The following is a 16,201-nucleotide window of genomic DNA, read 5'->3' as shown; positions in this document are numbered from 1 at the left end:
AAAAGCATAACACAGCACTCTGATTGTTTCAGTCTAAAGGGCACTGCCTACACGTTAGGGGAATTGCTTTGCTCTGACTAACATGGCCCTATTAATAACTCCAGTATGCAAGTGGGACTTCTTCCCATCCCACTGGAGTCAATTGGGCTACTCAGGTGCTTGGGGCTAAGCAGATGCTTAAGCTACTTGCTGAATGGGGACGGGGTCTCAATGTGGTTAGTAAAGGACATCAGACTTACCAGTCTTCTGGATCACAGTCTCTGAATCCTTTAGCAAAGGGGTTGCTGGCAATCTTGAGTTGTGTGATCTGAAAGGTGGGAAGGTGGAAGGACTTTAGTAGCATTTGCAGATATTTCAGATTAAAGAATGCTTGCCTACTCAGTTAAACTGACTTCTGGGACAGAAATCAACCAAGTTTCAGCCAGAATAATGGGGAATAGGGGCGCAAGGAGTATGTGCAATCCTGGTTCCTCTTGGAGAATTATAGGCACCAGCAGGTTTGAGAGCTCTCTTTGCTTTGGGATACAGACATGTGGTTTCCCTCTGCTTGAAAATGCAGAATTGTATGCCATCTAATACGAGTTCAAGGCGAAGGGAGAGGTAGCCTGAGTCTGCTGCTAAAACTGTGTAAATGCACTTGTAAAAAAAATGCCACATTATATGGGTCACCACCAGAGCAGCTAAGACAAATCACTGGATAAATCATACTTATGTATTTATTTAATTCGCCAGGGAGAAGCCAGGACATTTTCTATATTTAAGCAAATCCACGGATAAAGTATGTGATTGTGAGTTTCCGGAATGGGTTGAAAAACAAACTTTAAGCCCCTCAGTGACAGTTCCAGCCTTAGAGGTCAAACTGATAGAAAGCAGGAGAGAAAGAGCAGCTGTCCTGAGCCATCAGGCAAATGCCAACTTGGGAACGATGGGGGAGCCCCTTAAAGGCACAGCACCCAGCTCCCAGCCCAGACGTCTTTGACTATGTGGAGTTTGGATGTTGTCCAAATAATAATTGTGGATTTTATTTTCATCCGTGTAAATGTGCTTATTTTTAAAGCTTGAGACAATTTCCGAAGATGGGATCTACACCTTTTGCTTCCTGGGAATAACGGTGCTAATAAAAAGATAGAAAGAATCAAATAAAAGACAACAAAATAAGAGGTCATATAAGACCCAAGAGCTAGAGAGAGAACAAGAGGTGTGGAATTCTCAGACTTCGATAATAATATTGGAAAAGACTGAATTTGAAATTCTATTTATAAATATCATTCGCTCCACGTTTTATGTGAAATTAATGTTATTTTTAAAAGCGACTGGAGTTACCGCTACCCAAATACATTCTAGTAGTCATGTGTTCCTAACGAACAGACCAGGATGGCAAATGCAGAGAAGTAAAAATAGCAGATTTGTCCAAACAAATTTTGAGTGACATTTCGCAGCGGGAAGGGTGTAGTTTCCCATCTAGCCCGGGTCTCGGGTTTACATAGGTAATGATGTCCCTCTGGGTTTGAGGAAGTTTTCTATGGAGTTAAAATTGCAACTCTGAGCTCCTGCAGCTTCCTCCGAATGCAGCAATGTAGTTTCAGAGCAGGACTCCTTGAGCTATCAGATTCCGGGAAAAGTCAAGGAATGGGTTTAGCAGATGGATAGGAGGAGCAGGAGAACATCTCTCCAGATGCTTTCCACAACTCGAATGGAGATTCAGAGACCGACTCTTAAAAACCGCAGTTCGGCATCTCAAGGCCCCAGACGTGGAGGAATCTTCAGCGATGCAGAAAAGGACGGCAAACTGCTTCAGGGAAGAACAGTAGCCGCCGCTCAGGAGGTGGCTCTGCTCTACCCCCAAAGCGACCTGAGGCCTATTCCAAAATGCAGCGAAACTGGCTTCAGCGAGTTTTGGATCAAGTTCCAATGGTTTGCACTTCAGACGCTTGTCTCCTTTCTCTCTTAGGTAACCTAGGGTTTTCTCTTCCAAGAGGCTTTGGGGCGACTATAAAATAATTTAATATCTTGACTGCTTGTACACACAAGTACATTAATGATTAAGGTGGAAAGTGTGTTTCTAATACAAACAGCAATTTCGCTTCCCTCCAATTATAAATCACTCAGATGGCCGTTTAAATAATAAAACTGTATATTTAAATGTTATAGATTATAATTCCAGACAAAAGTATGTTTTAGCCTGACATGTCATATATTAAATTGACTCTGGATCCACCTAAAGCAATGGAAAGTAACGTCTATGTTTGCTTTGTTATGATTATATCTTTGTTATTAATGTCTTACTTGTTTTCCCACTAAATGCTTAGTTATTTCAACCGGATCAGGTCATACATACTTACCCCTTCTCCCCTTAACTAAGCCTATAGCATAGTGTTGTATTTTCCCCTGAAACCCTCCTTAATCTTTATTATACATGGTGATATGAGATGTATAACGATTCCCTGGCGAAAATGATAAAGTATATCTTCTAGCAATCCCCGTTCCAAGAGTGGCTGTGACCTCCAAAGGGCTCTTGCTTCACAGTTGCTATAGACTTAACGAACATACTTTTTGTGTTCTTACAGAATCCGAAATGCTCACTGGAACTGTTGCTTGGGGGCGGGGGAGGCGGTGTGGCGTGTTCCTTTTTATAATGCTCTTATTTGTATAATCGTGATAGACAGCCAAGTAAAAAACAAAAGTCCCAATATTACTCTGCCAGTGGCGTTTTAAACAATTTGATGAAAAAGTGCTTAAACCAAGACTGTCAGCTCTCTGATTAGAAACGAAATCTGAGCTTTGCAGATCTGGCATAATTCATTGTTATTTAAGTTTTTTTTTGCAGTAAGTTGCTTCAAAACTGTATTTAGTAAAATCACTCGATTTTTAGAGACCAGGCGGAAAGGTGAATAGCCAGTTCCTAGAAGCTAAAGACCTTTCCCTATTCCAGTCTATTTATTTGTATACCAATGAAGTGTCCATTGGCTTTTAAGCATTGACTGCTCCGAATTAATATCCCTTACTCCCTCCCCTTCCCGGCTCTCCATCCATCAAGGGAAAAGTTTTGATAAATGAAGTATTGGAGGGCTTGTGTCTCAGTAATAAACTCCAGATCCTCACCCTGTGATTCTGATAGGCGGTCACTGCGGTGAAGCGGGTCTCCTCGAACACAAAGGTTTTAAAGTTCTCCTCTGCATACTTTTCGCTGTCTTTTCTGGGGTCCACGTAGACCACATGAAAACGAGGTTGGTATCTGTGCATGGAGTTCAAAATGATCTGAATGATAAAACGAGCAAGGAGATAATAGTTGATTCATTCTACTCCAGGCAGAGCGTTGAGAGGCGAGCACCCCGCTACTTGTATTATAGCCCCCCTCCCCTGCGCCAGAAATGGGCTCTTGGGCGGGGGGGGGGGGAGACTGGCAGAGGGGCGCGTGTTTTCCGCAGAGGCGCAATAGGGTCGACGTTCGATGCACCGGATTAATTAGGGTTAATTAAGGAGTGATTACTGCATGAGGATTTGCAGCCAAACGCTCCACACATTGCTCTGCACGGCCTATCGAGGCACATGCGCTCCAAAAAGACACTGCGCGGGGCGGAAGGGACTCCAGTCTGAGAACGGTTCTCCGGTCTTTAAAGGGGGGACCTCATTGCAGGCCAGACAGTTGTGCAGGGAACAGAGAGGAGAGTTGCTGCAAGCCCTTACGATCCACTATTAGTCATAAAGTGGGGTGGGACATGTACCTGGGCTTGTTGGGAACACCGGACTAAAAGGAAATATGCAGAAAACCTTTGGCCATGCCCGAGAGAGGAAAAGAGGGTCATGTGATTATCAAAAGCCACCAATGTTTAGTTAACCCTAGACTCCAGCCTGTTTGCCTTATACACTCATTATTCCCAACTGTAGTCAATTCCCATGACAATTCCTACGCGTTGAAGTCAGTGGAAGTGGTACAAGGTTTGGTGAGGAAAAACAATGCATCTGACCAAGTGGGGTTTTGCCCGCAAAAGCTTAGGCTCCAATAAATGGGTTAGTCCTTCAGGTGCCCCAGAACTCCTCAATTGTGTGGACGTTTGGAGTGGGACCAGTGCGGATGAAATGCTCTTGGAAGGGCCCGATCCAACAGTGCCTGATCTTTTCTCGCTCTATTGCTGTCTTCTTTGACACCAGATCTCATTCCTGTTACATATGTGCCATAGGGGTTCTTCTGATGTGTGCCAGGCAACATTCACGTGATTCATGTGCCATTTTCCTCCCCTTTCAGGGCCCCAGTTGGTTTCCCTCCCTAACACTTACGTGCCCATTGTCATCCAATAAATTGTTGGTCAGCTTCAGTTTATCGAAAGATACTATTTGTTTCATCCATTGGGCCCCTTTAGCTGGAGAGTCTGGGTGATAATGAACTCTGCCTGGGGTAGCAGGGTCAGCTTTGCCGGCCACCAGCCAGGAGGAGCTGTGGAAGGCATATCTGCAAAGGAGAGGCAAAGCCATGTCAGTGACACTCGTGATAGGTTAAACACGAGTCTGAGAAGCCAGAGTTTAATCCGAATTCTGCCCCTGACTAGCTACCAGGCCAAGTCTTTCCCATCTATGCCATGGGAATAAAACACGAGGTCGGATCCTGCTCTTATCCAAGTCTCTATTAAAATGTTCATTGCCTTCAGTGGTAGAGGATCAGGTCGAATGAGAGGTCTAATTAGTTAATGGCAGATGCTAAGACTCCTACTGGTATTGGATAATGACCTATGCAGTGAGTAGTGGAACCACTGGCTACTCAGCCTGCGAAACCGGATCAGAAGTTACATTCTAATATTTGCGCTAAGTGTGTCTTTATCAGTGGATTCCCTATAAAACTTTCGGGCTGCTCTGGGCATGGAAAGTGTAGTTTACACACTTACATCGAGCCGTGAAGCATGCCTAGCAGAAAGAGCGTTTCTCCACTCATAAAGTGGTGTGGCCTCCCATGTCTAGCCAGTGGTAAAGCACCAGATTTGTTAACAAACAAAATGTTTTCTTTGGTTTTCTGGTGGAATTCGCCAAAAGGAAAAATCTGCGTGACAGGAAAATGTATAGCTACCCGCACTTATTTGGGACGGCAGCCAGAAATGCTACCGAACACATACTATAAAAAAGTGTGAGGAAACTCTTTACAAAGTTACCTTCTGGCTTTAAAAGTGGGGATTTATGAGCAGTTTAATAGCAGTAACAGAGTGTAGCAACCTTGCTTCAGTCTTTCAAACTCTATGTTCAACAGTAAAAACAGAGAGATCTCCTATGCATGTGTTTACTTTACAAGCCAGTGTCTGTATAGGAGGGAATTAGACACCATTGGAGTTGAGCAGAAATCTTACATTAAAAAAAGATATTCTCAATTGGATGTTATATATCCCATTTCCCCTGACAAGTAAACATTTCTGTAACGCCCTGAAAATTTGGATATCTGTCTAAATATTTATATATTCGACGCTGAGATTCAAATGCTCACTGGCTTTTAGGCGTCCTGATCTGAAGCGAAATGTATTAATGCGCCTTTCGCTGTCTTCATATTAAAGGTGTTACAAATCAAATCGCATAATTGATTTGTGAGTAGCCTATTTCCTAGGTCCCCCTCCTATGTTCTCACTGAAAACAGAAAGAATTTGGAGAAATATGCAGTTGGTTTTGTTGGTGATTTTCCAAAATGGCCTCAGGCTTGGACAATACAAGCTCTTTTCACTGAATCATAAAGAAAACTAGTCTCGGAGATTAACGTGCACACAAAACAATGACCCTGTCCTTGCTGTATAGTGTCAATCACCTCCCAAAAGCTAGGCTAAGTAGTCTGCTGGGTTCTTTATAGGACGTGAAAATAAGAAATTTGATTCTTAAAAAGTACCTTCTGATTCTACTACGTGGAAACTACAGGTACATTTATATATATAGTAAATTCTACAAACACTTTCCCTCCTAAAATCTCTGGTCTATAATTATTGGGCTGAGAAAACTATGTTACAGTCATCAGTTAGCCTGATCTAGAAGATCGAAATGGCTTCCCGACATAACTGTCATCACTTTTTAAAAATATGAGAATTTCGAGTGTTTTTGCCAGACATAAGTAAAAGTTTCATAATCATGGATTAAAGAGATTTTTCTCTTACCCAGTAGTGTCTATGTTTTGACTGTGTTTGTACCTGAAGAATATGGTGTTAAGATGAGGGAATGTTTTACTTGCTCGGCCAACTGCTGCTCTCAGTTACACCATCAAAAATTCGAAATCGCTCCTAAACTGGAATTTCCAGCCAATCACACAGAATCTGGCTGGCTGATCCCAGAACTAATTACAAAATGGAGTGACATCTTTTTATTAAAAACCAGGTATAGTACTTTAAAACATAAACACCCAGCACGTGTGGGATTTGGAGGGATCCTTCCTTGAAATAAGGAAGCCATACCTCATTCAAAATAACAAATCGAGCGTTTGAAATACAATCTAGTTCACTAGATTTTAACCTTCTATTCGTGTGGTTTAGTCACGGAACATGGAGGTTTGAAAGATAGATATAAAGGGGAGCTGAAGGGAAGGGGGAAAGTGTGGATCCATTGCTGGACAAGGAAATAGTTTTTTAAATGAAGAAGCCAATCTAGACCCAATCTATTTTTTAAATTAAATATTAAACCTTTTTTCCTGTGGGAATTACTCCCAGGCTGTTGTGCATGAAGTCCAAGCACACATGTAACTGTAACCAAGCTTAATTTATGAGCTGTATGAAATACTAGTAGATTTTAAACCCCCGGTTCAAATACGTTTCAATTAAAAAATTCTCTCACTCAGCATGTTCGCGGAGTGGACAAAAGTCACCGTCATGCGTTTCACAATAGAGCTCCTGGGTTTCAGAATAAGGCCGGGAGAGGAGGGGGAACCATCCTGCTTCTGCTTTCCTTCCTTTTGCCCTTCAAAATCACAGCCTGATCCAAAGCCCGCTGAAATCAGGGGAAAGTCTCCGACTTGCTGCGTTGGGCACTGACTCCGGGAAATAAAATGTCAGTGCGTCTCTCTCCCTCGGCTCCCCATCGCAGTCCTGCCTAGAGGACCCAAAGAAAAGCTTATTCTACTTGCCGGTATCTTTTGTCGTCCACGGGTACAAAATCCATTAACAACATGTAATCAGCCATCGGGTCCATTCCAAATATCTTCACCTGGAAGGTGGGAAACATGCGCCTAGGGCAGGAGAGAAAAACCACAACGCGTGTGTCAGAACAAGCGCCAGCTCTGAGCCTGCGGGACTGGGAGCTTACACTTAGCTGCGTTCTAGCCTCGCCTTTCTGGCGGGAGAGCGGCGGAGCACAACTCCGACTAGGCTGGGGCGTCGTGTGATTTAGGGGCAATATATCCATCCCTGCCCTGGGAGAACTGGAGGACTTTACAGATCCAACTTGTATACTCTTGGGGACTGGAAACACATCGTGGTAACGCGGAAAGTGCAACAGCTCTTTGGGGGGAGGTTCCAGCTCGGTCTTGGAAAAGACATCAGGGTCCGATCCCGAACAGCTTCCCCCAAACTGACCCACCAAGATCAGCCCTTAGGACATGCATGAAGTTAGCCTAGTGATTGTACACTGATGGTATATTGCCTAAGTCGTATAAGAAGTCGCCGAGGGACGTGAGAGAGCCTGGGACGGCCGAGAAGTTAGGTTCAGTCGAAAAACCCTCGACGGGTGAGCACGGCTCGTTGACACTAACACAAAGCTGCTGTGTTTTAATAACGAGATGATGTTATTCTGGAGGGAGAGGGAGAATCAGGGATGCGCCAGGCTGGCGGGCAGACCGAGCGTCTCTCTGGGTGGCGCTGTCGGTATCTCCCCCATTTCCACAGTGCGAGAGCGAGGGGTGACTCGCCCTGCCATTTGGCAGTGTGTTTCCCCGCTCCCCCCAACTAGTGCACTATGCAGGGCGCTCCTTTGTTTTCCTGCAGGGCTGCGCGCAAATGTCCGGTAGTTCTCGGGGCTTGGGTGCGAGGACTTTCTAGCAGCGCTCCCAGGGGAAATCTCTCTGCGAACTTGCACATAAAACTTTGGGTTGAATATAAAAGTTTGTGGGCGACTTTGTGAGCCATTTGTGTGTTTTCAAACTCCCTTCCCGAGTCCTTCGGACAGAACTGCATCTCTCAAGCTTGCGTTGCAGAAAAAAAAGGAACCCCCGAAAGCTACAAAATAAGCCGGCAAACCAAAGCCAGTCCACTTCAAATCCAAGAGAGGAAATCCGTGGAGGTCCATATAAAGGTGTAGACCCCCAACTCATTCTCACACTTCAAAGGTTACCAATGCCCCTCTGCTATTGTTAGGAATCGGGAGACTCCCGGGTTGCCACTTGTCTCTGAAACGCACCAGGCATTTCTACCTTTTCACGCCCACTTTGCTCGGCTCCCAAGTTAAAGCAGGAGCGAAGAGCAAGAGAGTGTGAGCTTGTGTCTGAGCTGAGGGGTCCGCATCCCGGTCTCCTCTCCGTGACTAGCTTGACTGTGGCTTGAACAATGGCAAAGAAAGGCACGTGAAGCCCTCTGGGTTCCTTAATTTTGTACACAAGGCTAGTGGGATGAGAGGTGAGTTGCCCAGGGTCATTTCTGACGTTCCATCCCCGCTGCACCAAAACCTCATGGACCGAGCCAGAGAGAGCGAGCGACTGAACGCGTGGGTGTGTACGCGGGAGCGGGGGGAACAGAGCGTTTGAGGAAATTTGGTCTCAGCCTCTTGACGCTTTCGAGAACAAACGGTGAAATAGACGCAGCTAAGCGGGCGCTCCCTGCCACTGCCGGGCGAACGCGAAGGGGGGAAATTGGAGAGGGGATTCTGTGGTTCTTTCTTCCGCAGTTTCCTCCCTCGAGTGACACCAGGAAGGGACTCGTTCTGCTTGGGCATCTCGACCCACACACACAAAACCAACAATCCACGCTGTTGGAGACCAGATGAGCTAATGAAATGAAATAGCAACTCTCCCCCCACCCCATTCCACGGGAACAAGTACGCACAATAGTCTCTGTTCCATTTAGAGCCAACGCTGAGGGCTGGGGGCCGCTCTGTCGCTGTTTACCCCAAAGCTTCGGTCTGCTTTTGGATCTGCTGAGGTTTGTTTGTTTGATTTTTTTGCAAGGCGAGCAACGAGTGTGGGGGTATGCAGAAAGGGCGTGCAAGGGAACTTTAACCCACCGGCCTTGAAATGCATTCATACTGAAGCTCGAGGGGGAAAATGAAACTATCTACACATAGTAAGGAGATTGTCCAAGAAACTTAGCTCGTTTGCCTTGCCTTCATAGAACAAGCCTTGGAACTCGCTGGCAATACAAGTTATACCTATTTCCATTATAGTACAATACTGTAGTAAATATTAGTCCGTCTCAGAGCCCAAACGCTTTGGTAGCAATTACTGGTGCTCATTCTAAACAACCTGAAATGACATACGCCTCCGTGAAAACACAGAAGCCAACGGGAGGTAGCAAGCCAGTTAAGAAGCCAACTGTGATGATTTTTGTTGTTAAAGTCATACCAGCTCCTACGGAAAGCACAATATTTTCATACATTACTGATTTGTTTTAGCAAATCAGCGCGGACACTGAAACCGCCCTCGATTTAGAAGATTTAAACCCTATTAACCTTAACTCCAGTGTTTCTTTTTTTAAATGAAGCTTTAAACAAACAATTTAGCTTGATAAACCCCAGCTAAAAAAACACTGAAGGCCAACACAGGCAACCGTGAAAATAAATGAGACCATTAATAGAGCGCAGTTGGAATCAGCAGTTGGAGTCTGCCTTTCACATTCGTGTGCATGTTTTATTTTAACACCAGTTTTGTACCTCTTGCTCGTTTAGCTAACCGTATCGCCATTTAAACCTAATCCTTATTTTACTATCATTTCGGCACCTATAAAGTTATTTCACAAGGTGCCCCAGGACCACTGGTTGTTCATAAAGTCAAAATATCTGAGTTATTCATAGTTCCACAATTCAGATTTCTCCCACTCTCACCCCCGTATCCCCACCCCATCCCACCCTCATATGTAAAATCAAAAGGACACCTCAGGTCTGTTTTCCAGGAAGGCTTATCTGATAGCTAAAATGGCCTTGTCCCTTAAAAAAGACTCCGATGTGATTTGTAGTCAGTGGCTGGAGGATAACAGTGACACTAAAGCATTTAGGGAAGTAAAAGGCACAAGCCTCAGTAACAGGTTAGAGGGCGCAACAAGGTGGGAAGAAATCTCCACTAGGAAGGACTAGTTCAATCCAAACCCGAGTCGCTAAGAAGCATAATCCGGATAAGGTCTGACGTTTATGGTACAGGGCGGCGCTGGGAAATGCCTTGTCTAAATGCAAACAAGCATCTAGGCCTCTGATTTTTAAATTCCTCCACGGTTCTCCGCACTGTAGCCATATCGATGCAGTGAAACAAACCTGAGCTCTCTTTCTGAGGTACAGAAGTTTAGGAAACACTCCCCTTCATAACTCTTAAAATCAACCAGAGACATCGGGCCCCTCTCGGGCAGGAAGCAAAAGCGAGGCTTACTGGGCGCTAAAAGGATTCTGAAATCGTTTCTCGGGGCATTGTTCATAACACTTCTAAGAACATGGGGAATTATTTGTTGGATTTTGCGGCCTTTTAAAGATGAAGTTATAAGGTGCCATTCGCCAGATATTGCAGAGTGATAGGATCTACAACTTTATTAACTATCGGAGAAGTCAGTCAACACAATACAAATCGCAAGTACAAACTCCGATTGCTCTAAAGTCCCTGTTTGCCCATCAGAGACAATGTAAAAAGGCCGCACGGAGTGTCACTAAAAGGTGTTCGCACACACAGCCCCAGGGTTTTGTCTTACAAGGGACCAGGAGAACACATTGTAATGAACGTGTCGATGTATTGATCCTCTTTATTCGCTTTCAAATGCTCTAAAAAAACCCAAAACGTTGCTTCTCCTGCAGGGGCTCATAGCAGAACCATACTCAGGGTCAGTTTAGCTATTTCACCTGAGATCACAGTTAAATGGCGTCTAATTAACAGGCACAGTCATAATCCTGCTCCCTCCTCCCCAGGTAGCTGTTTAATTAGCTGGAGCATATAGCTTTCCCTTTTAACGCGATATAACGTTCGCTTCCTTTGTTCGTTTCGTCGAAGAAGCTTTATGGTAAGTGGTGTACTGCCTTTTTGGGCTTACATTGATGGAGCCGATCCGGCCCTCCTCAATCTGGTAAACTACGCGCTACAAATGCTAGAAGATTTACTGGGACAAGGCACATTGGTTTGGGCTCTTTAATTCATATTCTGAATGTTAGTAATCTGTGGAGTCCATAAGGCAATGCGGACTGAACTGCGAGGTGTAGAAAAGCTGTTATCGATAATCGCTTCGAGAATGCTCTCAAACATCAAATTAGATCCACTTCTGTTCCATGAATATTTTTGACCAGAGGTGGGCATTAAACGGATCCCGTTAAATCTTGTTCGGAAAGAACAGGGTCCTCTAGAAATAAATCTGTTTTTAAATCTGGCGTTTGAGAGTCAACGGCAATTTTAATCGTACTGACTTTGTCACAGGAATCAGCCTTTTAAATTGAAGATTCAACATTTTTTTTCTTAAACCTACACTTTCCTATTCTGGAATCGAATCCGAGGGGTGCTGAGGGAGATGGAGACATTTTAATGCACCACTTTTAATACGGGTTACTGTAAGTTCTTTCACACCATCCAAACCCTGCGCTTCACAAGAAAATTGCCGATTCTGCAGCTAAAGGAGTGCAGGGGTCAAATGCCTTAAATCCTTTTCAGTGGATTTTTAAACACTCTATTTTCTTCTGAAGGAAGCAGATAAATAGCTTTTCACGAGAATCCCTGAGAAGGCGGCTCTAACTGCTGCCCTCCATTGCTATGAAACGCAGCAGGAAAATGTATGAAGCATGGTGAGTGAGGGTTACGGTCCCGCAGCCCGGGCCAGAGAGTGACCTAACAGGAATCCCACAGAACTCCGCGCAGCGCACGAAACGCTACCGATTATGTCGCGGTCACACCTAGAGAGCTCCCGCTGGCAGGCCCGTAAACCTTACGCTACTTTCAGCGCGCCGTAAAAAAAAGTATTTTCCTGCCCTCGTAAAACCGATCATAAAAAGGCAGAGGAAGCCCTAGGGTGGGTGGAAGCAGGGTTCGTTGGGCAGACAACGCTCCCCTCTTCCAGCCGGCTCCAGGGCTGGCTGGGTGCCTCTGGGGCACAGGAGAGGGACTCCGCTGCCACCTGGCCGCCCCCCTCTCCGAATTTGCGGGGATACCCCCTGGGATCCTAGGCCCCAGGGTGCGCGGGTGGGGGGAGAGGCACTGAGACAATGGCCTCACTTCCCCAGACTGAGCTTGTGTTTTCAAAGCAGCTCGCTCTGGCACCGGGGGGGAAACTCCCTCCCCGGCCCGGCCTGCCCCGGCCCCGAGCAGCGGGGAGGCGCCACTGACCTGCCGGCCTTGGTGACGATCATTTCGGTACCCAGCTGGTTGAATTCGTCCCACAACGCCTTCATCTCCAGCTGCACGCTCACGTTGGCCACTTTGGGGTTCTTCTTCACCGGCGCTTTGGTCGCGGAGGAGCAGCCAGCGGCAGCCGAGCTGCCGCTCTCGGGTGGCTCCGGGCCGGGCGGCGGCGGGTTGGGACCCGAGGCCGGGCCGCCCCCGAACGGGTAGCCGTGCTGGTGCGGGTGCTGCTGGGCCGAGCAGGGCTCGTAGTGCGGCTCGGACTGGCCGTAGGGGTCCCCCGGGGAAGGGGAGAGGTGGTAGCCGCCGGAGGCGTTCAGACTGCTCAAGCTGTTGGCCGTGAAAGCTGCAACATCGCAAAAATGGGACAGCTGGGTGAGCCAGGGGCTGGAGATGGCTGAAATCATTCCAAAAACAGGCGGTCAGGGCTCGGCTCCGGCTCCCCGCTTCCCCTGCTCTGCTCTCCGGCTCCCCGCTTCCCCTGCTCTGCGCGTCTTCACTGCGCTCCCCGGGGTGCCCTCCCTCGGCCCAGCCCCGCCTCCCCCCCTTGGGAAGCTGGCTGGCTCGCTCGCGGCTCCCCCGGGCAGGCTGCGCCCGCTGGCTGCCAGGAGTCGCTGCGCTGCAGAGCCCGGCTTATCTCTACAGAGGGCCTCCCCTCGCCGCAGAACCGGTTCTCCTCTGTTTAGATAAGGCGCCGCAGGTAATGAGGCTTTCCTCGCCTAGGGACGGGAGCCCCGACGAGCTGATTGACAGAGGAGTGAGCCTTTGGAACAGCCCGCCTGACACCCATTTTTTAGTCCCGAGCCAAAGAAAAAAAATAGGCATCGTCCACAGGACCCTCCACTAGTAAACAGGCTACAGGCGCCCAGTGCGGCCATCTCCATCCATCCCCCAGCCAACAGACACTGGAATAAAGCAAATCCAGGCCAGTGGAGAGTGTCTGCACAACTGCTAGTCCCGGCTTGGGGAATTGTCCATACAACATTATTTGCTTTGCATAATCTGCAGCTGGGCTGAAATACTTTTTGGGGCACTCTGGTCTCTCTGGATGTGTGTTTCGTTGGTTAGTATCCTCCCCTAGACACATTCACAAGGAGGATTTAAAAAAAAAAAAAAGCCCAGTCAACCTATTTACAGTTGAAAAAGCAAGAGGATTTCTAGAGGATGCGTCAGTGGCCTGTCAATCGAGGGTGATTTTTACCCCCTTTTCGTTTGCTGATCTCTGAGCCATTTGGACAAGAGATGCAAACCCCTTTGGAAATCTTAGACCATTGTCTGAGAACCGCCAGGAGTCTGCGGAATAGGAGCTGAAACCCACTGGTCTAAATGGAGCTGGGTAAAACGAACAGTTTCGCGAGCCATTGGGAGCACAGAACGATCCCACACTGAGAGCGTTGTGTTTTTAAAAAGCAAGCGCGGGAGGAAATATCATTTTAAAAGAGGAGGGTGACACGATCGTTCTGAAGAACTGCTCTATGGGCACAACCTTGTTTTAATTGCGGGTCTGTTGCTTTCACACACCCGCTCTCTGGGTTGTCTGATAAAATCTCTTCGCCTTCAAAACTCCATTAAAACAACCGAGATCTTTGACAAGGCCTCGGAGCTTTTCCCCTCTGTTTCTCTCGGTATTTTCCTTGTGTTGAGATTATGATTTACTCTGTATAGTGCAGGGCTGGTCCCTGCAGTCACGAGGAATTGCTGCTTACCCCCCAGTTATGCACTTTCCTGTACCGGCTGTAATATTTTGTGAAGGTTTTAACGCAACCGTGGCAGGGAATTCCTGCACAACCACCTTTCCCCATTGCCATGACAAACAAAAGCCCGGTACAACCGCTGAGAAGCAATTCCTCGAGAATACTGTACCCCCAACATTTGCTCCATCCCGCTCCAGTGGGGCTTTGACTTCTAAGCTCTCGGGCTCTGATACGCACTGCCCCAGGCGCAAGGTGAATTGGTCCTGCCCCGAGGTCCGGGCTGCACTTACCTTCCATGTCTCTGGTGACGGTGCTGAAATGCATCCTCTGGGGGTGGGAGCCGGAGCTGAAGTGCTTGCGAAGGCCACAGCTGGGCTCCTGCAGCGCTGCCTTCCCTGCGTGTTCGGCGGCGACTGAAATCAGAGAGGCGATACTGAAAGCATTTGCCTTGGGAGACAGAGGGCTGTTCTCGTCCATAGGGGAGACCGATGCAGCAGCCTCCCCCACCCTCTGGCCTCGCCAAAGGCTCCCCCCGCTACCACACCATCCAGCCAGGCACCGTGCGCCGCCAAGCTCGCTGCGCCGCCTCCAAGGGGGGGCCAAGGAAGGAAGCCGGAGGAAGTGCTCTGGGCGGCCCCCTTCTGCGCTCCGAGTCCCTGCTGCAGCAGAGGCGGATCGGGCCCCGCCGAGGCGCGGCTCCGGGGCGAAATCTGCTGCGTCCCGCAGCTTCTCCCCGCTTTCCCCTCGGAGATTTATTGATTTATTTCTCGCCTCTCTTCCTCCCCCTCCTGCTCGCGGCAGGGAAAGTGGCTCTCTTAAAGGCGCCCTCCCCCAGGCAGTGGCTGGCTGATGTCACATGAAAGCCTGGTGCACTGGCCTGGAGGAGCGGCGGCGGGGTAGTCTGTCAAAAGGCTTGGGAGGGATCCCCGCCTGCCCGGCACTGGCTGGGAGACAAGGCTGCGCGCACGCGGCGGGGTGGGGTAGGGGCAGGTTGTATTTAAATGGACCCCTGTCAATCACGACGCCCAGTCTGGAGGGAGCAGGGGGAAAGAAGAAAAGCGGAACGTCACTGCGGATGTCCGGTAGAGCGGTCCCCCCTCCGCTCACTAATAGAGCAGCTAATCGGCCCCACCGAGGGGAGGTTTGACACTCTGCTTGCTCCAGCAGGCTCCTCATAACCGGGGCAAGAACAATTCGGAACTTCTTCCTCCCTGTTGTGTTCATTATGATCATTGTCCGCGGGCACACTCCAGTACGGACGGGCAGCCTTTTGCATAACAACAATACTACACGCAGCAACAGTTCATAATGAGCAGCAGCTTTCTTATGGGTTGCAAAAAACAAACAACAGCGAACCCCCTCCCACCAAAACCAAAATCGCCTCGCCAACCCGGCGAGTCTTATCAAGCTGTAAGTGTAGTACACACTATATTATCATTATTAATAATGATCAAGACTAATAAATAATCCTCGCCTTTATCTGTGTTTTATTTCATTTCCCCTCCGCCACGCAGAAACAAACGTGCGATTGTGGGTGGTTCTTTAACATATAATGTGTTGATTTAAAAACTTGGTTGAGACATATTTTAACATTTTGAAAAAATGGTTGTGCGATGGACCTGCCTCATGTACCACGGTACCAGCTTGATTTTTTTATAAGGAGAGCCTGTCAGAGGGGAAAGAAGCCGTAGTTAAAACAGGACTTTACAAACAGATAACTCCATAATACAATGATCTTCGAATTTATTCATACTATTGATTTAGATAGCCAGATAGATACATTTGCTTAATTGGCAGTCACGTGCAAAGTTATCCTTGAAAGGGTTTCACCTCTAGCAAATGCAACGTTGTAAGGCCAAGCTGGGAGACAGTGTCGCCTTTCATTGCTATAACAGACACAACATATGTGCAATGTGATCCTCACTCCAACTATATCAGCCCATAGGATAACGCCAGGAAAACAAAACTTACTTAGCTGTCTCCTCCACAAACACACCCCTCATTAGAGAGCATTGGACACGAAAGCGTCAACAGCGCACCTCTGGCTGCA

The 16,201-nt window shown here is 47.5% G+C and overlaps 1 protein-coding gene across 8 annotated transcripts in view; it reads right to left on the bottom strand.

Moving 5' to 3' along the window:
* The window catches only part of TBX1 (T-box transcription factor 1), a 60,588-nt gene that overhangs the window by 39,908 nt on the left and 4,479 nt on the right, over positions 1-16,201 (bottom strand). For 2 of the 8 annotated variants that reach the window (XM_075898296.1, XM_075898299.1), the window contains exons 2-7: positions 14,442-14,564; positions 12,443-12,854; positions 7,079-7,180; positions 4,279-4,450; positions 3,103-3,258; positions 240-307 (exon numbers count right to left, since the gene is read on the bottom strand). In XM_075898296.1, the coding sequence (XP_075754411.1) occupies positions 240-307; positions 3,103-3,258; positions 4,279-4,450; positions 7,079-7,180; positions 12,443-12,854; positions 14,442-14,564 (1,033 nt within the window). Of the gene's footprint in view, positions 1-239; positions 308-3,102; positions 3,259-4,278; positions 4,451-7,078; positions 7,181-12,442; positions 12,855-14,441; positions 15,001-16,201 lie in introns of those variants that run through there. The other 6 variants (XM_075898298.1, XM_075898301.1, XM_075898300.1 and 3 more) reach the window with 5 other exon arrangements.

The sequence above is a fragment of the Pelodiscus sinensis genome, chromosome 15 (genome assembly GCF_049634645.1).
Source record: "Pelodiscus sinensis isolate JC-2024 chromosome 15, ASM4963464v1, whole genome shotgun sequence".
Lineage (NCBI taxonomy): Eukaryota > Metazoa > Chordata > Testudines > Trionychidae > Pelodiscus > Pelodiscus sinensis.
The sequence above is the reverse complement of the archived record's forward strand: the minus strand, read 5'-3'. Positions and strand labels throughout refer to the sequence as shown.